General features: G+C 37.5%; 1 protein-coding gene across 2 annotated transcripts; it reads right to left on the bottom strand.

The window, feature by feature from the left end:
- Window positions 1–2,012: 2,012 nt before the first annotated feature.
- Window positions 2,013–22,101, bottom strand: mitfa (melanocyte inducing transcription factor a). 2 transcript variants are annotated; one of them, XM_069151696.1, is made up of 9 exons: window positions 21,858–22,101; window positions 5,820–6,020; window positions 5,629–5,724; window positions 5,382–5,490; window positions 4,910–4,993; window positions 4,478–4,534; window positions 4,127–4,202; window positions 3,747–3,894; window positions 2,013–2,507 (listed from the first exon to the last, which is right to left on the bottom strand). In XM_069151696.1, exons 1-9 carry the CDS (start codon window positions 21,870–21,872, stop codon window positions 2,103–2,105), a joined length of 1,191 nt encoding a protein of 396 aa, XP_069007797.1. In that variant the 5' UTR covers window positions 21,873–22,101; the 3' UTR covers window positions 2,013–2,102. The 2 variants fall into 2 exon arrangements, with proteins under 2 accessions (XP_069007797.1, XP_069007787.1); XM_069151686.1 differs by lacking the exon at window positions 21,858–22,101 and adding an exon at window positions 6,683–6,715.
- Window positions 22,102–25,775: the final 3,674 nt, after the last annotated feature.

Genomic DNA, 25,775 nt, shown 5'->3' with positions numbered 1-25,775 from the left:
CACTCAATTTAAGAAAGGCAGAAGATTAGCTGCCCACGTGATCCCTCACCTCTGCTGTGAGCTGGAATCATTGCTCTGGCCACATCATGTGACCCTATTGGCCAATGAATGAAAAGAAGACTTCTACTGCTAAAACTAACTGCAATAACACATGCAACTACCAGGGGGATAAATTAAAATAATCTAAACATCAACCCAATATGCAGAACAAGTAATGTAAAACAAAATACAAACAACTATGAAGGTTATATGGCTAATGTGTTTGCAAACATTTTCCTATTTACGATTAATGGATTATGAGAAAATGGAACCTTGAGCACAGATGCATAAAAGGCCCTCCTTTTTATGCAAGAGACGGACACCTCCGTAAACTGTAGTCATTTGAGACTCTTTTTATGGCCTTTCATGGGCAGGTTGCATCTGCCTTGGTAATTGTGTTTCTTTGTGTTCATTGTTTCTCTTTTTGGTTATTTTGTGTGTCTTTGTGGTTCATTTATGTCACGTTGTGGTCATTGCAATCTATAGTCTACGCTCATGTGATTGGCCGAAAAAGATTGGCTTCATATAAAAAAAATGCCTTTGTGAATCAAGTCTGGGGAGTTTAAAAAAAACAAGCATAGAGAATGCCACTTTATATGCCACTGGAAGTTACCAAATTGTTCCTTGTGCTTTTTCTATATTCATGTTCACGCACAATAATTTCAAAACATGAACTCATATCAGAATAGAATGGGTAAAGTGGAACAGGATTAGATTTAACAGTGTTGCAGGGTTTAAGAGAAGTTCAGTTCGCAAAATAATCCACTAAATGGCTTACCGAGATAAAGATGTATGTTACTTACATTATTACTACTCCTCTCTGACTTTTGCTTTAGTCTTGGAGTTGATACTCAGTCATTTTCTATTAGATCCATTCAACCACCCACCATCTACTTCTTATTTTGACTCTATCAGTCTTTGTTCTTCCTCACATGACAAGTCAACACCGAATGGGATAATAACGTTACCTTCTTGTAGGGATCAAACACTATATCAAGAAATGTGCTTATGGTACCAAAACGTTCTGTAGAGACATCAAAAAAGACTCCCCTGTATGTACCTGTCTCTTAGCAATGCAAGATACATATCTAATTAATGCAAGTCTAGAAAGCAGTGGCTACAGAATATTTGTGGTAAAGACTGCTGTTAGCATATACACCACATTTACTTTATTTATACATTTTATTTTACATTCATTATAAACAAAGTATGATGATGTATCATGTCAGGACTTGGATTTTAGAAACTTGACCCAGTTTGACCTTAAGATTTGCCAAGTGGACTCAGTATGATGTGTACAGATTTTGTATCATCTGTTGATGTAAAACAAAATGAGCTTTCAGTGAAGAAAAAAAATAAAAATAAAATAAATTATAGCAATAATATGATACTTCAATAATAATAACAACAATAGTAATACTTATAATTTGTTCAGTGTTTCATTCAGTGTCATTTAAAAATAATGTGAATTTAAATATGTTTATCAACTAATTACTAATATCCTGAATTTGTAAGATTTAAATACAAATTTTGTGCATTTTCTTGCAATGGAGCCAAATCAGAGGTTTGGACAATCTTTGACTGAGTGAGTCAAAATTCTTACATTATCTCTTCAGCAACTTTCAGAACTTTGCAACCAACACTTGTGCACATATGCAAACTATTTCTTTTGACATGCACACTTCGATACATTTTGTATTCGGGATCAATATTAAAAGTATATAATTTAAAATACATAAAGAGATTTAACACTTTAGAGTTTTAAAGTTGATCATTCTATAATGACAGTGGATTGTAGTTTTATTTATGTCCATCAAAAGTGGCATCAAGATTAAATGACTGCATAAGTGCGTACAATGAAAGAACCAAAGTGTCTTGGGTCATTGTGACAATTAAAATTTGTTCACCAATAAATGGGAAAAAAAAAAAAAAAAAGAAACAGAACATGCAATCAAGATAAAAAATAACTTTTGAGTTCCTTTATCCACACAGTCATGTGAAAATATATAATGTCGGTGTCTCATCGGTGGGATGCTAGAGAAGTGTCAGTGTGGCTCATCGGGCTAACAGCCATGCTCTTTGTCATCCATACTTGAGCTGGAACTGTGGCAGCTGCTGACGTTGCTAGAGGCATCTGGGGACATCGAAGACAGCAGGGGATCACTTGGGGAAATTGGCCCGAGGGTGTTGTCCCTCACCAACTCCTTCATTTTACAGGTCCTGGAGTTTGCATAGGGGCCTGAGTCCCCAGCATCTGAAGGAAGCTGGTCGAAGGTGATGGTGCCGTTGTTTAGGTCCAATGTGGTCGGAGGGGACATGTCAGGAACAGAGCCATGCTGGTAGAGCTCTGATGGGCAGTCACTGAGGACAGGCTCCTGTTTAATGGCTCGAGCCATCAGCTCTGATGTGCAGAGAGATGGGGATGACACCACTGTAAGGCCATGAGCACGGGCCTGGATTTCCAACTCCTACATCAATAAAAAAACATGATATACTGAAGTACATTGCCACATTTGGAAAAAAGAACAAAATTACCCCCATCCTCTCAGCTTAAAGTAAAGAACTGTTTTTGGATCAAAAAAACAAGATCCCGGCTAATAATGTTTCACTCTAAAAACTTTCAGAGAATGCAATTTTCTCTTAACGTTGTCAGCAGGGAGTTTTGGTTGTTTTTTTCTTTTGTTCCCTGAGTTGTTTTTTTTAAAGGTTGGATACATTCTCTAAAATCTTTCTCAAAATATTTTGTGTTAGAATGTTTTTCAGAACATTGTCAGAACATTAGGACCAAATTCTTAAACTGTTTTCAGTGGCAATTTTTTTTTTTTTAAATAAATCGTGCTGAACACATTCTTACAACATTGCATTTTTATCAGTTGGGATGTCATGTTTTTCCTCACTTGGGCATGAAAAATAAGGTACCTTAGGTTTCGGCACCAAATAATAACGTGGTTTTAGGAAATCCAAATTTTATGTAAGTAATGTTACCAGCTAGTTACTTGAAGTTCTGCGCAAAACATCACACATTTGACTTATATGTAGTATATATAACGTTTTATGTGAGTTAAATAGTTTACTGAAAAGAAATCTAAGTCACTTATTCACTGACTTGAACCCAGCCTCCCACAACCTGTCTCCCTCCTCAGACTGTATCACCCTTTGTACTTTGTTACATGATCTCCCTCTTCCATGCTAGTTATATGTACTTTTCAAATTAAGGCAAGGCAAAATATGACACTGACATGGTATCCTCTAGTGGACCACCGGGTGTATTACACATCGGTCTGTACCTGGCTATGTCTAGTGATTATAAGTAAATCTGCATTAAAGCACCTTTAAGATTCACTAATTAGTGTTCTATTTGTTCAATCAGAAGAAAAACAGAAATGTAAAAACAGGGGTTCTGCAAGAATAAAGAGAAATGTGCAAAAGTATAATTCTGAGTGGATCAGTGTTGTATGGCAACAGCCAACTTCCTGCAAATACTACAAACACTGGTTTTGTGGAGAGGTTCTGGTCGGTGAATTTAGTTTTTTTTTAGGGCCAAGCTGTGAAAAAATAGCAGACAGAAATGATTTTGCTGTATTGATTTCCTAGCACTTAAGTGGACAATGATCTCTGGTACTATGTTCTGTATGGGATCAGTCTACTGTTTAGTCTGATAAAACGTACAACTTTTTGGTTGATGTCTCATGGCCACCTTGACCCACCTGTATACGAAGCATCAGATGGCGGTTGGCATGCTCCAGCTTCCTCTGTCTGCACTCCAGCTCCTTGGCTCTCTGCTGCTCCCGCTGTAGTTTCCTGATATAGTCTACTGAGGCTTTCAGAATGGTGCCCTTATTCCAGCGCATGTCTCTGGGATATAGAGGAGACAAAGGTCTACAGTCAGAGTCAGCTGACCAGCTGACCAGAACAGCACAGGATGCTTTATGGCCTCTCTGAGCAAACAAATCATTGCACTTTAGGGATAGTTCGACGCATGAAGAGTAGGGTGTTAAGTAAAGCTAATTAAGTTAAATTACTAAACAGGCATTTGGATGGCTGGGTATATGTATTCATAAACGTGAATATATATAGAAATACTTACGGATCATTTGACTTAGGTATTAAGGTTCCCAGCTCTTTAATGCGATCATTGATGTTAAATCTCCTTCTTCGTTCAACTAAAATTTGTCAAACAAGAATATACAGTAAATACAGCAGCCTGGTAATCCATTACTTTTGACTAAAATGGTTTGATTGCAAGTCATAAAACTAATTAATAAACAATTTAATTTTACAAATAAACACTTTTAACAATCTATAATACCTAAATTAAACCATTTTCAATTTGATTCAATGTGATTAAATAGGAAAAATCACACGACTTACACACAACACAATCAGAGAGAATAAGAAAATTAGCTCTAAAAGTTAAACTCTATTTTAATTGACTCACTTAAATTGTGGTTGTCTTTCTTCTGTCTCTCTTTAGCCATAGCCCGAACTTCAGCCTCTGTGAAGCAAAGAGAAATATGAACACCAGTGCTTTGAGAAAACGTCCTAATTTGATTTAATGATAATTAGGCACCATGTCTTTAAAATGAATGAAAATACAAATTAGTATTCCACATACTGTGAAGTAAATCTTTTACTTTGTATATTAGCACATTTGAAATCTGTTAATTACAGCCAATAAGAAATGATCTACATGATCTGAGGGCTACAGTAGCAAGATAAGGTTAAAATTAGTTTCTCAAATTTTACAATTACAGATCATTCCTATTGTGTGCAATTTAGTCGTAGAAAACATACAGTTTCTGAAAATCGGATTGGAAACAGGGTTTACATCACATCATCCTTCTCATTTTCTACATTTTGCTTTGCTTACCTACTGGAAAGCCCTCTGGCCTTTGATAGTTTTCATACTGGCCACAGGATCCAGGCTTGTCCAGTACTTGCTTCATTCCAGGAGCTGGAGTAATTATTTGGAACATAATTGACTCAATAGTATGTTGTTGTGCACTTCCACATTGCAAACAATATTGACATGAGCCTGAAGTAATGCTCTCACTTTCTATAGTCTGATGAAAAATATTTCTGATTTTCTGATGACTGGGATTTAGTTATATAAGCAAATGATATGTAGTTTAATGTTTCATAAAAAAATGTTTTAATTTGATTTGATAACCAGATTAAGGTAGGTCACTGAAAGTAACAGAAAAGTGTACTAAACTGACTGTACAATGATTTCACAGTCTGAATTTGCAATGTCCAAAACATATTTAAGTACAATAAAATCAATATTGAAAAGAATAAGCAAATACTAATAAACTGGGGTTGTGTTTGTCTCAGTAGTTTACCTGTGAATTCCCTTTTAATGTTGGGTGGGCAGGAGTTGCTGATGGCGAGGCCTGAGAGTGGAAGTCCTTGGTTGCCATACACATCCAGTAAATTACCAGACACAGGGAGCTGGAGTATTAAAGACACACCATTACAATGTAGACTTCAAAAGAACAAAAGTGTTTTGTGTTTGAATGAACTCATAGACATACTGTAGGTATTGACATTACACAGTTAAAGAAAAAAACAAGGATCTTGATAAATTACCGGGTTGTTAAGTTGGAGTCCTGGGTCCATCAGTCCAAGAACTTCTTCATTGTAACTTGACTCCAAGCTGATAATGTCATCAATGACATCATCCATCTGTGTAACAGAAAACCACATTTCATTCAGTAACACTGTAGCAGGGTGTATAAATGCAATGACATCAAAGGTTTTACGGCGATGAGCAGGTGTACCTCTTTCTCGCAGTTGGAGCTGAGGGTGAGCAAGGCCATGGGACTGTTGGGCGCGCTGCTGCCAGGTCCGGGTGGCATGCTGTGCTCTGGGGGCTGGCTGCCAGCTTTACCACCCAGGGTGGTGGACAGATACTGCCTCACCTGCTGCCTCTGAGCCTGGTGGAGGTGATACTTGGTGGGATTCTCCAGGTGGGACGGCACCTACGGGAGCAAGACGTTAACTTTACAACCTATGATTTTGGACTCATTCTTTAACTAGATTTAGTATATTATAGAGGATATGCTATTTGCACTGAAAAGAAAGATTGGTAAGGTTGATGATCGAAATCACAAAACTCACTTACAAAACCTGTAAACCGAAAGGCGTATTCAATTTAATCTTGTGTTTGGAAATTTTTGAGAATAAGGTCACCTTAAAAAGTAACTCAAGCAAATAAAACCGTTCTACTGTATTGCAAATTAATATTTTCTTTTGTACTACGCCTACCAACAGATCTGAAGACACCAGTTTGAAGGTCAACTTTTATTTATGAAAGACTAAAAGTTCCTCTCCCCAAACCCCCAAAAGTATTTCAGCAGTGTCACATGATCGGTGACCGCTAAAACTATGTGCAGCCTTTCAACAACTACTTCAAGCAATATAAAAAATGTTTGCCTCTGCCAGCTTTTCTGTGTTAATGCGTAGTTTTCATGGCACCACACAGTTGTAAACTGTATTTAGTGAGCATACATAATGGTCATGCAGAAATAATAACACAAAACATAAAGAAGCTCCAAAAAAGTATCATCTTGTTTTTAGTCTAAAACTGTGTCCATCATTGATTTTTGGAACAATATTAAACAAAATAATCAACCCATCTCACCTGATAGTGGCTGTATTCAAGCATCTCCAGCATTGTCTTGTTGTTATTTCAGATTTAACCGATTAAAAACAATGTACATGCAGTAAAGATCCCTTTATCTTGTTAGCCTGTAGTGTGGACAGCAAGCTAGCTTGTGCAAATCTGAAAGCAGTCTCCAGACCTGCTTAATTTATCCAGAGTTTAGGGCTCATTAGTTATGCAAGTTAAGAAATGGAGGAGGACACCAAGACTCATCCTCCCACTGCTGTGTTGTTCCAGATTAATTATGAATTTATGTCTTTATAGACCCCATTTGACGTCACCACCACCAGCTCACAAAGGAGCCTTTCTACTGATTGGCCAGTAGTCTGCGAACTGACGCTTGCTTAAGGCCAACTAACATTTAATCTTTAGTTCTGCTCATCTAGCATAAAACATCATTTGTTCTGTCCACCAGAGACACAATTGACACCACTGTTTCACTACAAACTAACCGTATGAAAACCCAAACGTATGCTGTGTTTACTAACCCCATCCATGTTTTGGGATTTCTAGAGGTTAATAACATTTAACCATTGACTGTTATGCAGTCACATTTGCAGGGTAAGGAAGGTAAACAATTTGATTTGGATGAAAACAAATTTTAAGTCTGAGGAAAGATTGCTGAATTTGACTATTTAGATACGGTTTTCTCTGCTTAATTAAGTTCTCTTTGTACTAGAAAGCATTTATTATATAATGAAGGAGCAGTCAAGGGGAGTTTGTCTCTTGTAATGCTATTTTTAAGCTTTATATTTGTGAATCGCTTGATCATGACGCCAAGCAAAACTCACTGATGCACTGCAAGGAGCCCAGAGGGTGTGGTTATTAACTTAGAAAAATGTTGTGGCCAGAGATGCATGGTGGAAGTGTAGCGCTGGTGGAAATAGGCTGGGTTCATGACCTGTCAAATCATATGATTTCTCTCAAAAGCAAATGTAAAATGTGGATTTACCGAAAAAAGAGTAGAAAACTCAGCACAAACATCTTTTAAACAAAAGACAATGAGTGACTATGACAGCAAGGAAGACCACCTACTGGTAGCAAACATGCAAAGAAGATGATGTATGCAGACGATGATACTCATGCTGTGGGGGCATAAATCTGTTTTTTAACAAACAGCAAGTTCAGATGATGTCAGTTGTTATATTTTAGGGTAAAGACATCATTTAATAAGTAAGGTAAGTGTTAAAGTTAGGCAAAAATAAATTAATGTAAATCAATGTAATGTCCTTTAAAGTAAAAAAAAAAATACAACTGTGTGTGTGTGTGTGTGTGTGTGTGTGTGTGTGTGTGTGTGTGTGTGTGTGTGTGTGTGTGTGTGTGTGCAGCACATTTTCTATTGCCAGCAGTCATTTGGCATTGATTTTCTTTATTTTCTTAAAAACAATGTCAAAATGCATAATACTGTGGTCATCAATATGTTATTTGTGATGTGCTAATAAAAAATGGACATAACTGAGTGGAAAAATCCTGCATGAGAATCTCAACCACAAAGATCTGCATTGTAAGGCTTGTTGTTGTTGGTGATGTTATATGTACTGAACATACTTTATTCCAAGGACAGCAATGTGCCGACACTCTGATATTTTAAAAAGAAAAAGGCCTGCATGCTGGAAGAGCTGTAATGACCAAAACCATGGGCATTTAACCTGACGGGATATTTGAAGAAAAAAACAAAAGCACTGGCAGTAATGGTTTTTCCAGCCTGTTTACCAACCCAGGATTGGTAAAAAAAATCCTCCATGTCTTGATGGCTCACAGCTAGTAACCCTTTAAAAGCAGAATGCCCGTGTTGACACACAATTGTTGTAACTACTGTTTTGTGTTATAACAAATGAAGTTATTTTACAACTATCTCTGGGACCTCAATCAAGGAACCCTAATTTGTTGGGATGAAAATAATCACATTTGGAACCTATATTGGAATAAAAGGGGTACATAATCATCACTATTTTGGACCGTCATCTCATTCACATTCCCAGGGTGTAAAATACTGCCATTTTGTCAACACCATTGGCGTCAAAGAGATACACAATAAATGCTCTTTAGTGTCAACACATGACAAAGCAAAAGTCAAAATGGATTACTTTTAAATAACACAATGTTTTTAATTTACCTAACTTATGTAAAGTATATAATGTTACTTATGTAAAATTACAGATTGTAACCCAAACCATGGTATTTTCCTAAACCTAACTATGTTGTTATTTTTGTGTCTTTTTAATGCAAGCATAAAAGGCAGTTTTAAGAGAAAATGTCTTGCACTTGCAATTAAATATATATTTTTTTTAAGTAAAAACATATGAACTGAGAATGAAATTATCTGGATTGCAAGCAAATTATCTCTCACAGATTTGAATTGGCTTTGGAATCCTCCTTACTGTGTCACAAAATATTTTGATTGCCAAACAGGAGTCTTTGATTGCGAGTCAAAAATCTTTTGCTTGCAAGGTGGACTTGATGGGGAGGGTCATGAGATGGATGAGACCAGAGTTTTCATTGGTGGGTTTGACCAGGATCCACCGCATAGCTGTACACACAGCTCCCTTGCTCAACCACCAATATAACCTTTTGTGTCTTCCATCAGCAAAAGCAAACCTTTTTTACTGCAATCAAAGAGGCCTGATTCGTAAGTCGAACGTTTTGGGACGTAAAAAGAGTATTCATAAGCAATATATTAAAGTGTGATTGAAACTAACAAAACTCTAAGGGATGACTTGTTTGCAATCATGATAATTTTGTACTCAATTATGTTTTCACTAATAAATTGGATTTTTGATTGCAGTGCGATTTCTTCTCAGAACTGTCCTGTATGGTTGCATTTGGAAAGACAGAAAAATAACTTAATAGTTCGGTTTTGGAAAAGATCATAGGTGCCAAAACCCATGCTCCTTGTGCTTGTCCATGAGACACAAAAGACCATGACAAAGTGGCAGTATTTGGCGCCATGGCATAAGAACGGGTTGAGTTGACAGTAGTTTGTGTGAAATGTGTGAACTTTGATCTTTGTCCATAATAGGAAACTTACCAATCAATTAGCCAGTACCTATGATTGTGAAGAAAAATGATTACATTTACTAAACTAAATTATTGTCAAAACTTTACAAGTTTCATCTTCCATGCACACCAAAAATCTGAAATTATTCAGCTAAAAGTCAGTTCTGTCTCTAACAAAAAAAAAAAAAAAAAAAAAAGTTTTGTATGTTATCGAAATGGAGATGCCATTTTCACTCTATTGTTGAGTCTCGAGAAGTTTTCCAGTTTTCTGAATTTTCAATCAAAAATCTGGACTTTATGTAAATTTGCTAGACTCATACCACTTTTCAGACATCTGTCCTCTCTGTTTATTTAAAATGTGTATTTGGGACATTTCATTCATAATAACTTGTTGTAACAGCAGCATTGGATAAACTGTACGCTTTGTACCACCGACACAATAACTAGCTTTTTAGGCTGTAATTAATACTCCACAGAGGGATAACATCAACGTCACACTAAATTCTTTTCCAGTTCAGGCACCGCAATTTAACTGTTTAGTAGATTGCCACACTGTGCTCCCGATTATTAACGCGCTCATCTAAAAATACATGAAATGTTTTTCTCTTTAAAAAACTGAAGCATCGATTATTTACACTTTTTCAAATTAAATGTTGTTGATGATGATGATTTGAGTGTGCTTACGAGGAGAACACAAAGAAGCAGGAGTTAATACCCTGTGCTTCAAGTTGATTTTACGCCTCTTTATTCAAGATAGTGATAACTACCCTATCTCCAGAATATTGCATTTATACAAAGAATGAAACTGCTGATTGGGATCCTCACATATAATAAAGGGCAATCATGCCAACGTCTGACGCAGAATCTCGTGTAAAGCTGCTAGTACACAGGATATCATGTCTATGTCTGGATAAGTGGAAAAGCTGGTGAGGTGAGCACAAACACAGGGGAAGTGTCTGCTGGCTGGATGGAGTTTTATTCAATAAAACAGAGAGGGCATTCTTTGTAAACCCATAGTAGAGTGTTTCTTTGTCTCCCCTTTGCAATTTGGCCTTTTCCCTGAGCAAAACCTTTGGGTTGAGAGGCAACTATTAACAAGGGATGCATTTCATCTATCCCTACAGCAAGCCAAGCACTCACTTTATTCATAGACTCTTTGTGAGATAGGGGTTTATTACCTTCGCAAGGAAAGCACATGGGTCCGTGTTTTCGTCCTATGCCTTCAGGACCAATAACGTTTCGAGAGATTGTCGTCACTCTTTGACTCTTGAGGAGAAATAGATCCATTCATGTACTTCTGCTTCGATCCATACTCCGCTGTTTCTCACTTCCTTGGTAAACAGCCACACTTGAGGGCATTTTGTCAAAGGAAGATGCTAAACATTTACTGTGTGCTAAAATGTAAGAAGATGGCTACAGTAGAGGTCCTGACGGATGGATAATTAATTAAAAAAACAAATAAATGTTAAGTAATGAATACCTAAAGACCTCTCGAGAGATATTAGTGTTGGGAAATTTTATTCTTTAACTGACTCAGTTCTCTGCTCTTACTGTTGATAATAATTGACTTATATCCATTCATGTCATTTTAATAGATTTTAGAATATTGTGGTGATACAATTTTAGAAAACATGAGTTTAGCATTGAATTTGAGATTAACATAATCATAGCTTCAGAGTTTGTGATTTTAAACTACAAATCATACACTTTTCAAAGATTATTTCGGTCTATATACAGTAGATAGTTGCTGTTGGTAAGGTCAAGTTGAGTGTGACTGAAAGTGGTATTCGGATGGCATGAGTGTTATTGTTTTTTCGAGCAAACATATCAATTTTGAGGTTATAGTGGAGCAATAAGACATGTAATGGGGGTCAGAAAATCAGGAAAGCTCATAAAGCAGGGATCATGAAAGCACACGAAATTAACAGAATGTCCAGGTCCATGTGACCACCTGACTGTTTGACCGTTGTCATATTAGTGAATTGGCTTTTATCATCCCACCTCTTTCCCTAATATTTGGGCTAGTGTAGGCCTACTAAACCTGTAAGCAGGTTCAGGAGGCTGTTATTAACCACATACCATTGGATTGTACCAGTGACCAGTATACCAGACCTTTGTCATGGTAGTAAAACTAAACACATTTTACTTAACATAATGTTGTGACAGGCGTAGTAAGGATAGGTTTAGACACCAAAACTATTTGGTTAGGTTTAGGAGAAGATCATAGTTTGGGTTACAATAATAAGTAATTTCTTACAACCCAATTTCCAAAAAAAAGCTGGGACGCTGCGTAAAATGTGAATAAAAACAGAATGCAATGATTTACAAATCACACAAACCCATATTTAATTGCAAATACACCAAAGACAACATATCAAATGTTAAAAACTGAAAATTGTAATTGTTTTATGAAAAATTTGCTTATTTTTAATTTAATGCCTGCAACAAGTCTCCAAAAAGTTGGGACGGGGGCATGTTTACCACTGTTTTGCATCACTTCTTGTTTTAACAACACTCTGTAAATGTTTGGGAACTGAAGAGACCAATTGCTGAATTTTTGGAAGTGAAATGTTGCCCCATTCTTGTCTTAGAGGATTTCAGCTGCTCAGAAGTTCAGAGTCTCCTTCGTCATATTTTTCATTTCATGATGAGCCACATTTTTTTTTTAAATTTGAGACAGGTCTGGACTGCAGGCAGGCCAATTTAGCACCAGGAGTCTTCGACTAGAGAACCATGCTGTTGTACTATGTGCAGAATGCGATTTGGCATTGTTTTGCTGAAATAAGCAAGGCCTTCCCTGAAAAAGACATAGTCTGGATATCTGCATATATCGTTCAGCAATAATGGTGACTTCCCAGATATGCAATCTACCCAGGCCATGTGCGTTCAAGCATCCCTATAACGTCTCGGATGCTGGCTTTTGAACTGAGAGCTGATAACAAGCTGGGTGGTCTCTCTCCATGATTTCCCCCCAAAATTTCAAATTTATTTGTCATACCAAAGGACAGTTTTCCACTTCACGTCAGTCCATCTTAAATGATAGATGGTAAAGTTTTAACTAGCATTTGTGGATGCAGCAATGAACTGTGTTCACAGGCAATGGTTTTCAAAAGTGTTTCTTTGGCCAGAAAATAATTTCCACAACAGAATTGTGTCTGGTTTTAATGCAGTGCCACCTGGGGGGGCTGAAGATAGCGGCCATTCAAAATTGATTTTCAGCCTTGTCCCTTGTGTACAGTGATTCCTCTGGATTCTCTGAATATTTTGATTATTCTAGGTATTGTAAATAATGAAATCCCCAAATTGTGCACTTTGCAATTTTATGTTGAGGAACATTATTCTTAGATTGTTGCACTATTTTCCCACACAGTCTTTCACAGAGGGATGAACCTCTCCCCATTTGCACTGCTCATAGACTCAGGCTCTCTGAAATGCTCTTTTTATACTCAATAATGTTACTGATGTTTTACCAATTATCCTAATTAGTTGTGCGATGTTTGACCATGTGTTTTTTTTTGTGACACAACTTTCCCAGACTTTTGTTGCCCCTGTCCCAGCTTTTTTGAGATGTGTTTCTGGCATCAAATTCAAAATGAGTGATAGAAACAATACAATTTCTCAGTTTCAACATTTGACATGTTGTGTTTGGTCTAGTTTCAATTGAATATGGGTTTACATTATCTGTAAATCATTGCATTATTTTTATTCAAATTTTACGCAGCATCCCAACTTTTATGGAAACGGGGTTGTATGTAAGTTATGTGTCATACATTATGTATGTACCATTACATACATGACGTTACTTAAAGTCCCTCTCCTGAAAATGATAAACCTCTCCAGATTTGTCACTGTTAAAACTACAATCCCGCATACTGCGTGAGACTTTTCTCCAAACTTCTACTTTAAACTAACCGGTTTAAATAATAACACTTAACCAAAGAGTTGCTGTGTATGTTAGTTATGTTACCAATAAAGTAAAAAATGCTAATCTTTGATATCTTCCACTAACATTTACCCCAAAAAGATCCTAATACAGGGGCTTTATGGCGCCAAACTATACAAAGGGAAGAAAATGGGATGCTGTGGGTTATAACGTAGCTTGGTGAGCTGTCAGAGCAAAGTGCTATTGTTAGCTAGCATACTACTTTACTTTGTAGAGCACGACTAAAAGTCAAATATTTCACTAGTAATTTGCTCACCTGCAAACGCTGGTCTTATGTATGCAACTCTTCACCCACCCTACATTTAACCCACCACTGCAGCTCTTGATCTGGAAAGCTCCCACCTGCGAGTTGATTGGATTGGTTCCTTAGAGTATATGATATATGAAAGCCTGTCCTGTCTGAATCATCGTTTTTGAGACTGTCAGAGTAACTGCAGGTCCAAAGCAGAAATTCTTAGCCATAATGTTGACTACCTATTTCTCTCATGATATGTCTTCTAGCATATAAAAAACATTAGTCATTTCAAAAATTACAGATTGGACTTCCCCTGATATAAACAATTCTTACTTCAACTACAGTAAAGCTGGCTGAACTCATAAGCGAACTAAACGCGTAGCTCGAAATGTTTCGTTTTCTTGTGGCATATAATGCTATGACAAAGGTGATAACTTGATGCGTGGCGTGTGCGTTACCTGTCGCACGCTGCTCAGTTGCGGCTCGGGTTGCGTGTGTGTATCCACACTGGCTGCGTGTCAGCTGCATGTCCTACCATTGAATCAATGCGTTACTCTTTGATAATGGCCATCAGTATTGAATTTTTGAGGTCCAACAAGAAATGAGTTGTAACTATAGTCTGTATATAAAAGTGGACATAGGTTCTGGGTCTGAAAAATGAGGCCAATGAGGTCGGCTCCAAAAAGCCTCCGGCCCCATGGACTCCTGTTCAACTAGTCTCAAAATTCTCACAAAAGTCACTCCATGTTTTCCACTACTTTTTTCTGTTAAACAGGCCTCAAAAAGCTGTGTTTTGGGGGGGTTACGGCTATCGGTGGGCCGGACGAAGTATCTTCGGGTTTCCAATCACATCGAGTCAGATCCACTGCTCACTCTTCCCCTAGCTCCTCCAAATATAGTCACTTCTGGCTCCAAAGGAGTCACATGACTTTTGTCTACCCTCGTTCAGAGCGAGACACACAGACACACAAAGGCACTGACACAGAGACAGAGGAGGGTTACAGAGAAGGAGCGAGAGCAGCAGGGAAAACCCTGCCCTTTACCTGGTACAGTGTAGTCATGACATAATTAGAGCCTACACTGGGTTTGTGCTATCATTATACATTGCACATGTGATCATAAATCATTTCACTGTACATTTTACATTTGACATAAGGCGTCGGCTCTATTCTCTGGATGACGCACCGCACACGCAAGGTGTGAGACACACTTGAAACACACATCTTACGCAGGCAGCATGGCCGCTCTAATCTATTAATATGGACGCCAAAATTAAGTGACACCAAGCAGCAACAGGGAATACACAAGCCAGAACATATGGCAGTGCGTTCCGGGCCTAATACTGCTAGTTTATTCAAATCCCACTGCGTTCGTGAGAGCTTGTGTCAGGTTCATGTGCATGCACACTGAAATGTATGTTGGTTTCATTTTCATGCATAAACAGCAAGATCCCACCCCCACTTTGTCAAAGTGTGTTTTTATAACCTTGAAAAGTGGGGGGAAAATAACACCATCAGATTGAATTGCGAGAACAGCTATCAGGTAAACTTTGATTTTCTGCGCGACAAGTTTGATGTCAGCAAATAACAGTAAGTTTAAGCTTTCTTTGCATCTCCTTCTGTCTCTCTTGGTCTGTGTTGCTTGCTGGGTTGTTTGCCAGCCACTTCCAGGCCTCTGGCAAAGGGAACAAAATACATTTTTTGCATCTGATAAACGACAACAGCACAAAGTGACACACGTGTCCTAACAAAGTGGATGTAAGATATCAGTGTCAGTCAGTTCATCCAGGTTGCCATTTGCAGCTTATGCACTCTAACTTGTGTACTGAAAACAATCTTGCAGCTCCTGCTTTGCCTCGCTGGTTAATTTCTTCAATGTTTTGACCACAGTCTTTGCACAGCTTAGTTTATGCCTGTGGGTTGGAATATGATAAACCAAGCAGTGATTGGAGTGCCCCATGGCAGCCCAGGAAACAGAAAGATATGCATCTTCAAGAATCGTGTAGCAGTAGTCCAACGTGTTCTGATCCCAAGTGAAACAGTCAGCATCTGTCTATATTTTGGTAGTTTGTGGTTTAATTTTTCCCAAGGATTTAAAGTAGAATGAATTCTCCTTTTCTTTGATTTTAAACTGCTGCAGTGATCACACAGCAACAGCAGCACAGTACAGCAGACACTGTAGAGTTTCTACAGTAAAATGATTAGGTACAAAGCAGCTGTGCTCATGATGAGTCCTGCACTAGTGGAGCTGTTTCTACATTTACCACTTTAAGCAAAAGTTCTAAGATTTTTTTCCTCTGGAAAATCACAAGAACTTTTTCTGGCGTTTCAAGTGGATCCTTACAGGGAACGAGAAAGAACTACAGACACGTGAAGGGCTCTTTCTTGATAATGAAAACAACCAATCTTAGTTTTAGGTAATTACATACTAATGAAAACATGGATATTATGTTCAATTTAGGCCAATAGATTCACGGGAATTCCACATACTAAACATTTGGTGAACAAAAAATAAGGCAACAAATAGTACACCAAATAGCAAAAACAAAATTTATTGTGCAGCGTGTAGGTCACTGCAGATACTGTAGTTGCTTCAATGCACATATATGGTATGTCTGTTTGCATGCATGGCAAAAATGTCAGTTTTTCCTGAACAATAAATTAAACACAAATTCTAGTATTGTACCAATAATAATGCTAAGAGGAATCTGTCCCTGCAATGTATTTGGTTACAGTCTAGTATATTTCAGGTATGGATTATTGACCTTTGGGACCTCATACTGCATCACAGTAGTGGATGTTTTTGCCCCAACTTCCTTGAAAGGCTTGTCCCACTAAAATTACATACAAATAAATAAATGCATACATAAAATATTAAATATGGCATAGTTGCTTCTACAGTTTCCGAAGTGGATGTAAATGAAATGTAGTTTTTTAGTCTTAAAAAATTATAACTACAAATTTCAGCGCTGACATCTCTCCAGAAACAGTGTCACTGTGACTTTGGACGATTCACAGAACACAGTGTGGACGTTTTTTACTGGAAACGTTTTAGATTAAAGAAATAGCCCCAGTGAAAACTATCAAATGTAGCCTATGACCCCTCCCGCCAAAGCTGCACAACCTCATTGGATAGAGGGAAAAGGGCGTTTCCTTCTCACAAATCCAAATTTAACCACCATCTTTCATTTGTTCATTTGATGTGCAGTTAGGAACACATTTCTGTGTGTTGTAAGATATATATTAAAAAACACTGTCTTGGTGGGGGCTTACATTTAAACAAAATGTTTATTTTACAGGACATTTAACTCAATAGTACATTTAAAAGTATTTATAAGAGGAATCTCAAGTTGAACAACTACAGCATGTGCTAAAAGCTGCCATCGCCTCAACGAAGCACATTTTGCTGTCTTGCCTCATGTTCTTTGTAACGCATCTCTACAGTAAATAACAGCTACAGCAGAGACTTCATCGCTTCATCAAGAGGAGGAGCTTGGGACAAAGAGTTTTCTTCACTGCTTCTTACCCGGAGGATACTGGGTAACATTAGCAAGAATGTAACATCCTCTTCCAAGAATGAGACACATTGTCCAGTCAGTGTGGGATTAGAAACTTGCACTTGCTTAAATTCCAAACAATAGAGCTTAATTTAGCAGCTACATGAACACAGTCTCATTATCATGCTGGTGTGGAGCTACGCCATCAGCGCCGCTTGCTACAACAGAGTGAAAAAGTAAAACGCTGCAAGATTTAAGCTTTAGATTCCCAACAAACAATAAGGACAAAGGTCATACAGTTCAGCACTATCATATTTTACAGATGAAGTGCAGTACTAAAATAAAACACCAAATTGGACAAAGCGGGAGGAAAAAAACAAAATAATTTCTGTGAATTCTAAAACTTGTACAGACATGTTCCCCTCTTTGAAAACGTTATCTTGAAGAATCTACTGGCTACTTGAAATTGAGGACAGAGCTCTAGGTATACTCTGAAGAAGTGTTTAACAAACAAAAGGCTCTCTCTTTGCTCGGCCTCAGTTCAGTTTGAGCCTACCCAGAAAATCAAAAGAGCACAAAGATGCAGCATTATTCAGCTCAACTGAGTTTGAGGAAAAGGTCAGGGTAAACCACAAATGGTTGCACGTGGAATTGTATCTGATTATTTTTAAAGTCAAGGCTTTTCAGGGCTATCAAATACAATTCGAAAGTCTTTGATGCCATTGTAGAATACATTTAATGCCCAAATTTAGGATAAATATTTTCTAGATAAATCAGTTTAATGGTCTGACTTTTAAAAGTATGAAGACTGACTACTAAATTTTCTCTAACATTTTTAGTTTATTAGTTTATTATTAGAGGGTTTTCTTTATAGACGTACTGTATAAACAGAAATAGGAATACAGATACAAGCTCCCACGTTACCACAGCAGATTACATATGCAGCTATGCAAATGTCATCATTTGTGTAATATAACTGCACCATTATAAAGAGCCCTCAAAGACAATAAAGTATGGATTAAAATGGCAGTTTATATATGGACAATATATTTAATTTGGTTTGATAGAAATTACCAAATACAGTAGTTACCTTATGGATATAGAATTAAAAATAAGAAAATAACTGGCATTAAACATTCAAACCATACTTCAGAGATGAGGTTCATTAAAAAAAAAATGGATGCAATGCCTGTGGTGTCAGACATGTAAGAGAAAACCTGAAGAGGGAAATGGCATTTCAAATATACATAATGATAAATGGCAAAGGCACAGGACATAGATTTTAATATTGGATTCAAACTAAGTGGTATCCTACTTTTCTTTGAGCTGCCATTTTGAAGTCTTGAGTCTGTTATTTTAGCTGTCACTGTCTTGGTTTTTTGGAGCCAATAGTGACCACATTTGGACACGCTACTGTGGAGCAAGTTGTGGATCTGACAGAGATTGAGGATATTATGCCCCACCCACCGATACCAGAAACTGAACTGCACTCCAGGCATGTCAGTCAAACCAGGTACCCCCCAAACAAACCTTTCTTTGAGGCCTAATATCTAATTAATCACGACATTATTTTCAGAAGGACCACCAGAAGACTGATTAGAAAGAGTGTGTTTAGCTGATGACACCAAAATGACTTGTGGGAAGAAATGTATTGACTTTATATTTCATGAAAGAAGTTCATACTTTTTGAATTGGAGTCTGTTGGAGGGCCAGAGGATTTTTGAAACCAGGCCACAGTGGCTGTCAGTGGTATAGCTCTTTATGGCACTTTGTATTGGCTTAATTTTTTTTGAATCTGAGATCCAAACATGAGATGAGTTTTTTTAGTCCCATAATTGAATAAATTAATAAATGCATGTTTTGCTTCTGTTACTTGCCACAAATACCTGACGTTCACTGTACACTGTATAAATGATGGACAGCACTATATTTGAGGAGTTTGTTACTTCTTGAAGGTTGGAGTACAACTGTAGATGGACTTTAAGCCTTTTCTCCAAAGTTAAGGGAACACTTTCAGTTGAAACTGAAAATGGAATGAGGAGCTTTGATTTCATCACTTTTGAATACAGTTGACAATCAGCACTCACATCCTCCGGGGTATCTAATATACCGTAGACCAAAGATAATCGCCAATACTTGCTATCTGATTTGCTACAGTTTTGTAACTGTCCTTTCTGAAGGGACACAAGTATAGATACATATTATGTTACATCTTACAGGGGTCTATATTACGAGTAAAAAAAGTATATTTAAAGTCTATTTAAAGTTAAATAAAAGTTGATTTATAGATTAGGAGTAACTGTATTCTGTTGTATAAAAACAAAGTTACTAAAACTATCCTTCATTATCTCTTTCAACAGTTTTATTCTGGTAGAGAGGAGGCACTGTCTCTTATTTTTAGGGCTTTGTATTATTATTTTATATATACATATATATTATTTTATGAAAACTATGTGATATTCTTATACAAATTTCAAAAAATTCCTTTTTAAGAAAAAGAAAATTACATTAGACCTAACAATGCAAATCTGTAGTTCTCATGCATTTTGGAGGGGGACAGTGTAACCCAGGTTGTTTTCTGTGGCTGCAATTAAAATATGACCCAAAATGCCTCACAAACAAGTTATGGCAAGACACTACTAATTACCCATTTCCTGAAACACCTCATGTGTTCTCATTGAATAGACACTGGCTAGCTGGCTGCAGAGAAGCCTCACAACCCAGACAGGTGTGTGGCCAACATTTTGCTTGAAAAGAGTAAAATAAGGTGTCCTTATGTAACACTATAACTCCAGAATTGGCCTGAGAATCATTACATTTTAGAAGTTGTGTGCACTATCTACAATAAACTTGAGATGTGGATGTCCATAAACACATTGCAAACAAGAAGTACCTAATTCTGCATGCTTTTATTGGTGCTAAATTGACAAAAAGTACACCTAAAAAGGCAACACAACAACAAAATCTGTGTTTAAGTTGTAACCCACTGAATGTTTACATGTGGGGGATTTGATTATCTTCCAGTATTTTAATTTAGTGTTCTGCTTAAACATGTTCTAGATTAAACCTGATTATGAACATGTGTGGCTGACTTGTGAGCTGAGTGTCAGATAAAAGGCTGACTGCCTTTGTCTTCTTCCCTGAACAGGTTTTACACTTGATTCCCACTTGGGTCAGAGGTCACCTGGCTAATTGAGGGTCCCCCCTCCCCTTTTGGACAGCCTCATCTGAGCTTTATGTTTTCACTTTCATGGTCCAGCAGGTCTGCCTGGTACTTCTAAGCTAATTTTGCCTTGCCTGCTTGGCTTTTGGAGGTGAGCACTTCTATAATCCACAGACAGGTTAGGTTCAAACTGCCAAAAACTGTTTGCCCTGGAAACTAGCATCATTGTCTGGAATCTGTTCTGTGAAAATGAAGTTTAAGAAAAAACTTCCTCCTAATTGATTTTCCAAATAATTTTCTGAGTTTTTCTGAGTGAAAGACACAATTGGAAATTAAGTACAAAAATATTATTAGTGAGACACAGTAAAGTAACTTTCTGTTTTGCAAACAGACACAAAATCACATGAAAATCACAGAGCCACTTGCCAAGTAACATTTTTATGCTGCAATAAATTGAAGAGGTATGGAGCTGGAGGATTATGTTTCTCAGTTATCAATAACCACACTGATCTGTCAAAGACAGAATTGTACTTCACACAAGTCAACAACTGATGTTTATGACCTTAAAAGAATGTCCTCAATCATCCAACAGCAGACATGTCACACTCATCCTAACCTAATCATATCAGAAGCATATCTGTAATAACTGGCAGAAATGATGAGGATTATATTTATTTAACTCGTATGCACAGAAAATCCATAAATCCAGTGCAAATAACAACATGTAAATGATCTGACAGCTGGATTTTCTTCAACAGATGCTGTTGACAAACTTAAACACTTTGAATTTCATGATGGAAACTCATATCGTATATTAACCCTCAAAATGCAATGTTTATATAATCTCTATTATCTGATATTAATATAGTACGAGTTTAAAATGTATTTATTTCCAGTATTTGTGCAGGGTTCTTTCTCTTCACAAAACATCTTCATATTCTCACATGTTTAGGGTCCATTTGGTCATACCAGGGCTCAAATGAATGAAAATATGTCAGTGTAGTCAAGCAAATAGGATTAAATGAGTTGAATGCCAAATGTCTGGAAACAGGAATTCTGTCAAGAGATAATCCCCCTATGGATTTAACACAGTCCACTCTCAAAGAACTGTGTTTGTCTCTCAAGAGCTGACACAGGAATTTCTGAAGCCCAAGTCCATAATCATGTGGATTTTGTGATTTAAAGAAATGTAAAAATTATTAACTCGGTTGGGAAGACGTAAAGTCAAGGATCCAGAAGAGGGTGTCCATCATCATGTTTCGTACAGAGTATTTGTCAGTGTTCACTCATACAGGTGTATCAGAGAGTTTGTAGCCTTACCTTCAGGACTTCCATGGACGGCTGGCTCACAGCAGGCCGGCCAGGTGAAGGTGGGACACAGGCAGCGAAGGTGTGTTGGGTGCGGTGGTGCAGAGGTTTGCTGGTCCTCCTCTCACAGTCCTCCCTGTGCTCTTGACCCTGGCAATGGGCTAACACCGGCTGCTCTACGAGCTGGACCCGTGACGTCACGGTGGGGAGAGGGGGGGAACTCCGGTGGCGCTTGTGGAGGCCATGCAGGTCCGGGGGAGCACTGAAGACCCCAGCCCACCCAAGGGCAAAGAGAGAAAGGAGGAGTTAGGGAAGCCAGGCTAACTAACACACTGGTGTATGTATGCCAGTGGCATTTTTCTGAGCCATCCTGAGTCAGGCAGCAATATGAGGTATTGTAGTAGAGTACAATGTCATGATTGAGTGTGAGGGAAGCCAGAGATTCTTTTACTGAGAATATGTTATTGTTCTGTGAATGAGGGTGAAAGGTGCATTTATGTATCGGGGAGGTTATACAATATAAGAGAGTGGGGTGAATAACTACACAGCCCTGATTAAATGTTTAAATAAAGAAGTATTATTGTAGAAAATGTTTCCTTTACAGTTGTATCAGGTGATCTTTTTCTCGTGTGATCTCAGAAAACTCTTGAGGGAAATATCTTTTTAGCTGCTAAATACACCACAATATGCACTACCTATAGGTGCTAACTTTGTCTGCCATATAAAACCTACAGCATCTTAAAATAGCATTTACGATAGTGGTGTGACTGAACCAAAACATTAAAGTCGTAGACCATTAAACCAAAACAATAAGCTGACCTGCTCCTTAGAGCTGAGGGGAACTCTTTATAGGTTCATTGTAACATGCAATGCCTTTCACATGTAGTTTGATCCGTTGGTCACATAAAATATTGACTGAAACAGCTTTAAATCATGATTTGTTGCTCTAATTCAAAACTTCCTGGATTATTAGAAAGGAAAAAACAATCTCTGACTGAACTAAGGAGTTACATCGATTGTTAATTCTGTTAATTAGCCCCCCCATCAGCAGCCAAATCAGTTTGGTAATATTATTAGGTCTAAATTGGTTTACCCTCCATACCCTGCCAGCACAGAGAATGATTTGGAGGTAAGCTGATGTGGATTATGTACCACCAGACTCCCAATAACTGATCTGCTGTGAGGTCGAAGGCAGTACCTTAGCCCTGTGGAAAACGTCTAATCACTTCACAGATTTACTCATGTGCAATAATACTTTGAGCAAAAACTCAGTCTGTCCACTCTCGAGTTCACCCATTCAAATCTGCCGCATATTTAAGCAGACAGCAGCTGCACCTCCGAAACTGCAATGGATCTGGCAGTGTACACGCTGTCAGGGTGAGGCATTCGCTGAGAAAATGATCCTTTTGATAAAACCACTTCAAATCCTCTCAGACTCTGCAGCTGTGTGATAATCGCACTAATTAGGTTGGCCTGTCAAATCTAGCCCCAGCCGACAGCAAGTGCTTTAACATCACCAGTGGCAGTGCCTCAGGAAACTCAGTGATCTTTTTTGGTTTTAGTTTTAGTTTTTTTTACCCAACAGTATCTTGACAGTCCATAGAAATCTGCACCTTGGCTGTGAGATTTTTTTGGGGGGATGTCTTTTTTTATGATTCTATGTATTCACAGATAAAAATAAAAGTGCCATATGTTTTCTGAGCAGATGTTTATCATTCTGTGTTTATCCAGATTTTCTGGCTATGACTGTTTGTGTACATATTTTTTATTCTTCTAAGTGATGATTCTTTGCCCTGTAAATTATAAATGATATCTATATGTAGATATAATTAGATATAATATAATACATATAATTATCTATCTATCTCGATATTTTTATTGTTTTCCGTATGATTATTACAAAGTATTTTTAGTATACCAAACAACAGAGTTTACTGGGTTACTGCAGAAGTGCCACCACTTTGAAAATATTTGAATCTTCAAGGAAATTATACAATTTCATTGTTAAAAATGAGTTATGCTGGCCATGGCAAGCATTTGCACAATCGGTGATTTAAAGAAAACATTGACAGTACTGATGCATGTTCAGCTGACCTCTCCGCATTGGTCATGGCTGTGCATCCATGACCAGGTCGACAAAGCCAAATGTTAAAACTTTACATTTCAGATGCATGAATTTCTGTTGTGGGTTAAATGTTTTTGATGAGTTATTCAGGTATGAAAATAACAGTTAATTCAGCAAAACATAATTTGACGATGGCTTTTCTTTGTTTCTGAATTTGTTGAGAGTCAGTAATATAATGCAATACAGCATGTGTTATTTCATCAATCTGTCAATCTGAACACTGTAAAGCAATGTTTAATCATGCAGTTGGTATCACACCTGTGAGCCATCCAATAAACTATTGTTTTAGTGAGCTCACATTGTAAAAATAACAAGTAAGACATTTAGATACCAGATGTAGCCTACAACTAGGTTTTGTATTCTTTAATGTAGGGCACAAGTAAAATGAATGAGATTCGACACACACACACACACACACACACACACACACACACACACACACACACACACACACAGTAGAAAAAAGTACAGAATTGAGCTTGAATAATTTATTTAAAGCAATATATTGATATTTTGAGAAATTATCTTTCTTGCTGGGAGGTGAGAAGATGGATATTGCTCTTCACCCATCACACATAATACAAAAACAATAATCTATTAGCTACTGTCACAGCATAAAGTCTGGATGCAAGAGAAAGCACCCTGGCTCTGTTCAAAGGTACAAAACTCCACTTGTTAGTATACTAGCATGGCAGAAGATACACACATGTTTGTACAACTATCTCGGTGAGGACATGCACTGACATAATGCATTCATTGCCCCGTACACTCAATCAAACGGTCACAAGTAAGTGCCTAACCTGAACCATTACCATAGCAGTATCCGTACCTAATTCTAACCTGAACCCAAAAAACAATTCTAAACCCTCAAACAACCTTTGAGGGTATGTGACAAAGTGAGGACCAACAAAAATATCCTTACTGTAATAGTCTAAAATGAAAACTAGTCCTCTCAAATATAGTTGTACACACACACACACACACACACAAACACACACATTTTCACCACTTTACAAGACACTGACTTGCCCTATAACCATACCCACTACTTACATAACCCTAACCTTTACTCTACCCTATAAATAAGTCTTTACCCTAAAATTTTGTGATTTGCTCTATGAGAACTTTTGTTTTCATCACCAAAAGTGGGTCGGGTCACCATCGTGTCATTGTGTAAACATATTTATGTTCCTTCAACATAATCCATGCAAACACATACACACACACACACACACACACACACACACACACACACACACACATACACACACACACACACACACACACACACACACACACACAAAGAAAAGGAAACATGCACAAAAGTAATACATTATTTTTTAACATCTAAAGGAACAAATGGGATGTTTAGTATATTATGCTCATGTGTAATGTTACAGAGTAAAATGGTTAAGGCTTGCCAGTGTTGTGCAACACCACTGTATGCTTTATAGCAGAGGCTCTGAAATCACTGTGATAAGGTTTTGATGATCGGGGGAACTGTGGAGTGGAACTAAAGATTTGTTTCAGGACAATAAACAAAAGACTCCATTCACACAAAACTCCATCATAACATGTTCTTATTATTGGTAGATTGCCCAATAAATTAAATTATTTTTTACAGAGGCATCTGCAGAAAGATTTTCAGAACCACAGCTTCATAGTATTACCATTATGACATTTAGAAAGTATGACACTTATGTAAATTTTTGTGCTTCTGTCATAGGTCAACAGATTTGTAGTGACCTAATAAATTCCCTAACCTGCATTTAACCTTTAAGTAGTCAAAATAAGAGAGAAATATG

The sequence above is a fragment of the Embiotoca jacksoni genome, unplaced genomic scaffold (assembly GCF_022577435.1).
Source record: "Embiotoca jacksoni isolate LCO1_2020_lvr unplaced genomic scaffold, fEmbJac1.0.p SCAF_1, whole genome shotgun sequence".
NCBI classification, from domain to species: Eukaryota; Metazoa; Chordata; class Actinopteri; family Embiotocidae; genus Embiotoca; species Embiotoca jacksoni.
This window is presented reverse-complemented; position numbering and strand designations above follow the sequence as displayed.

Bases quoted from the DNA above. Each gene is read 5' to 3' on its own strand.
- mitfa (XM_069151686.1), bottom strand. From the start codon at position 6,715: ATGCTGGAGATGCTTGAATACAGCCACTATCAG. The intron at 4,994-5,381 runs GTAAACTACTGA...TAATTACTCCAG, and splicing joins CATTAAAAGGGAATTCACAG to CTCCTGGAATGAAGCAAGTA. The intron at 4,535-4,909 runs GTAAGCAAAGCA...TTTGCTTCACAG, and splicing joins GCCAGAGGGCTTTCCAGTAG to AGGCTGAAGTTCGGGCTATG.